The sequence below is a fragment of the Salmo salar genome, unplaced genomic scaffold, assembly GCF_905237065.1.
Source record: "Salmo salar unplaced genomic scaffold, Ssal_v3.1, whole genome shotgun sequence".
Lineage (NCBI taxonomy): Eukaryota > Metazoa > Chordata > Actinopteri > Salmoniformes > Salmonidae > Salmo > Salmo salar.
Window position 1 is genome coordinate 2,736 of NW_025549102.1, and position 2,265 is coordinate 5,000.

At 52.5% G+C, this 2,265-nt stretch overlaps 1 protein-coding gene across 1 annotated transcript in view; it reads left to right on the forward strand.

Moving 5' to 3' along the window:
* The first annotated feature begins 1,064 nt into the window (after positions 1–1,064).
* The window catches only part of LOC123723944 (palmitoyltransferase ZDHHC7), a 22,525-nt gene continuing 21,324 nt past the window's right edge, over positions 1,065–2,265 (forward strand). Inside the window, exon 1 of the mRNA XM_045713003.1 lies at positions 1,065–1,414. Within this exon, the coding sequence (XP_045568959.1) occupies positions 1,091–1,414 (324 nt within the window). The 5' untranslated portion in view covers positions 1,065–1,090. The remainder of the gene's footprint in view (positions 1,415–2,265) is intronic.

Consider the following 2,265-nt stretch of genomic DNA (forward strand, 5'->3'; position numbering starts at 1 on the left):
AGTTAATGGACTGTAGTTAATGGACTGTGGTCCTGTAGTTAATGGACTGTGGTCCTGTAGTTAATGGACTGTGGTCCTGTAGTTAATGGACTGTGGTCCTGTAGTTAATGGACTGTGGTCCTGTAGTTAATGGACTGTAGTTAATGGACTGTAGTTAATGGACTGTGGTCCTGTAGTTAACGGACTGTGGTCCTGTAGTTAATTGACTGTAGTTAAGGGACTGTGGTCCTGTAGTTAATGGACTGTAGTTAAGGGACTGTGGTCCTGTAGTTAATGGACTGTGGTCCTGTAGTTAATGGACTGTGGTCCTGTAGTTAATGGACTGTGGTCCTGTAGTTAATGGACTGTGGTCCTGTAGTTAATGGACTGTGGTCCTGTAGTTAATGGACTGTAGTTAATGGACTGTGGTCCTGTAGTTAATGGACTGTAGTTAATGGACTGTAGTTAAGGGACTGTGGTCCTGTAGTTAATGGACTGTAGTTAAGGGACTGTGGTCCTGTAGTTAATGGACTGTGGTCCTGTAGTTAATGGACTGTGGTCCTGTAGTTAATGGACTGTGGTCCTGTAGTTAATGGACTGTGGTCCTGTAGTTAATGGACTGTGGTCCTGTAGTTAATGGACTGTGGTCCTGTAGTTAATGGACTGTGGTCCTGTAGTTAATGGACTGTAGTTAATGGACTGTAGTCCTGTAGTTAATGGACTGTAGTTAATGGACTGTAGTTAAGGGACTGTGGTCCTGTAGTTAATGGACTGTAGTTAATGGACTGTGGTCCTGTAGTTAATGGACTGTAGTTAATGGACTGTAGTTAAGGGACTGTGGTCCTGTAGTTAATGGACTGTAGTTAATGGACTGTAGTTAATGGACTGTGGTAGAAGGGTAGAATACAATTTTGAGGAGCCATGAAATCGACTTTTGGTAAATGACTATTTCTGATTCCTTTTCTCTCCATCTCCTTCCTTCCTTCCTTCCTTCCTTCCTTCCTTCCTTCCTTCCTTCCTTCCTTCCTTCCTTCCTTCCTTCCTTCCTTCCTTCCTTCCTTCCTTCCTTCCTTCCTTCCTTCCTTCCTTCCTTCCTTCCTTCCAGGGCAGGATGCAGTCTTCAGGCCAACGGCAGCGTGACACAGAGCAGCAGCGACCCCTGCTGTCAGCTGACGATGACCCCGAGGCTGCCGGACGAGCTGGTCCTCTGTTTCCCACGGCTGACCAGGACAGCCTGTGGTTCATCCAGGACGGCTGTGGTATAGTCTGTGGTGTGGTGACCTGGTTGTTGGTCCTTTACGCTGACTTTGTGGTCAATCTGGTGATGCTGCTGCCAAACAAGAGCTTGTGGTATTCCGTGATCAACGGAGCGTTGTTTAACTTCCTGGCTGTCATGGCGCTGGCCTCGCATCTACGTGCCATGCTTTCAGACCCGGTGAGAAGTTAGAGGGAGCAGACGGAGGGGAGGAAGGAGAGACAAGACGGAGGGAGGAGGGAGAGACAAGACGGAGGGGGAGGAAGGAGAGACAAGACGGAGGGGGGGAGGAAGGAGAGACAAGACGGAGGGGGAGGAAGGAGAGACAAGACGGAGGGGGAGGAAGGAGAGACAAGACGGAGGGGGAGGAAGGAGAGACAAGACGGAGGGAGGAGGGAGAGACAAGACGGAGGGAGGAGGGAGAGACAAGACGGAGGGAGGAGGAAGGAGAGACAAGACGGAGGGGGAGGAAGGAGAGACAAGACGGAGGGGGAGGAAGGAGAGACAAGACGGAGGGGGAGGAAGGAAGGAGAGACAAGACGGAGGGGGAGGGAGGAAGGAGAGACAAGACGGAGGGGAAGGAAGGAGAGACAAGACGGAGGGGAGGAAGGAAGGAGAGACAAGACGGAGGGGGAGGGAGGAAGGAGAGACAAGACGGAGGGGAAGGAAGGAGAGACAAGACGGAGGGAGGAGGGAGAGACAAGACGGAGGGGGAGGAAGGAGAGACAAGACGGAGGGGGAGGAGGAGAGACAAGACGGAGGGAGGAGGAGGGAGAGACAAGACGGAGGGGGAGGAAGGAGAGACAAGACGGAGGGGGAGGAAGGAGAGACAAGACGGAGGGGGAGGAAGGAGAGACAAGACGGAGGGAGGAGGAAGGAGAGACAAGACGGAGGGGGAGGAAGGAGAGACAAGACGGAGGGGAGGGAGGAAGGAGAGACAAGACGGAGGGGAGGAAGGAGAGACAAGACGGGGGGGAGGAAGGAGAGACAAGACGGAGGGGAGGAAGGAGAGACAAGACGGGGGGGGGGAG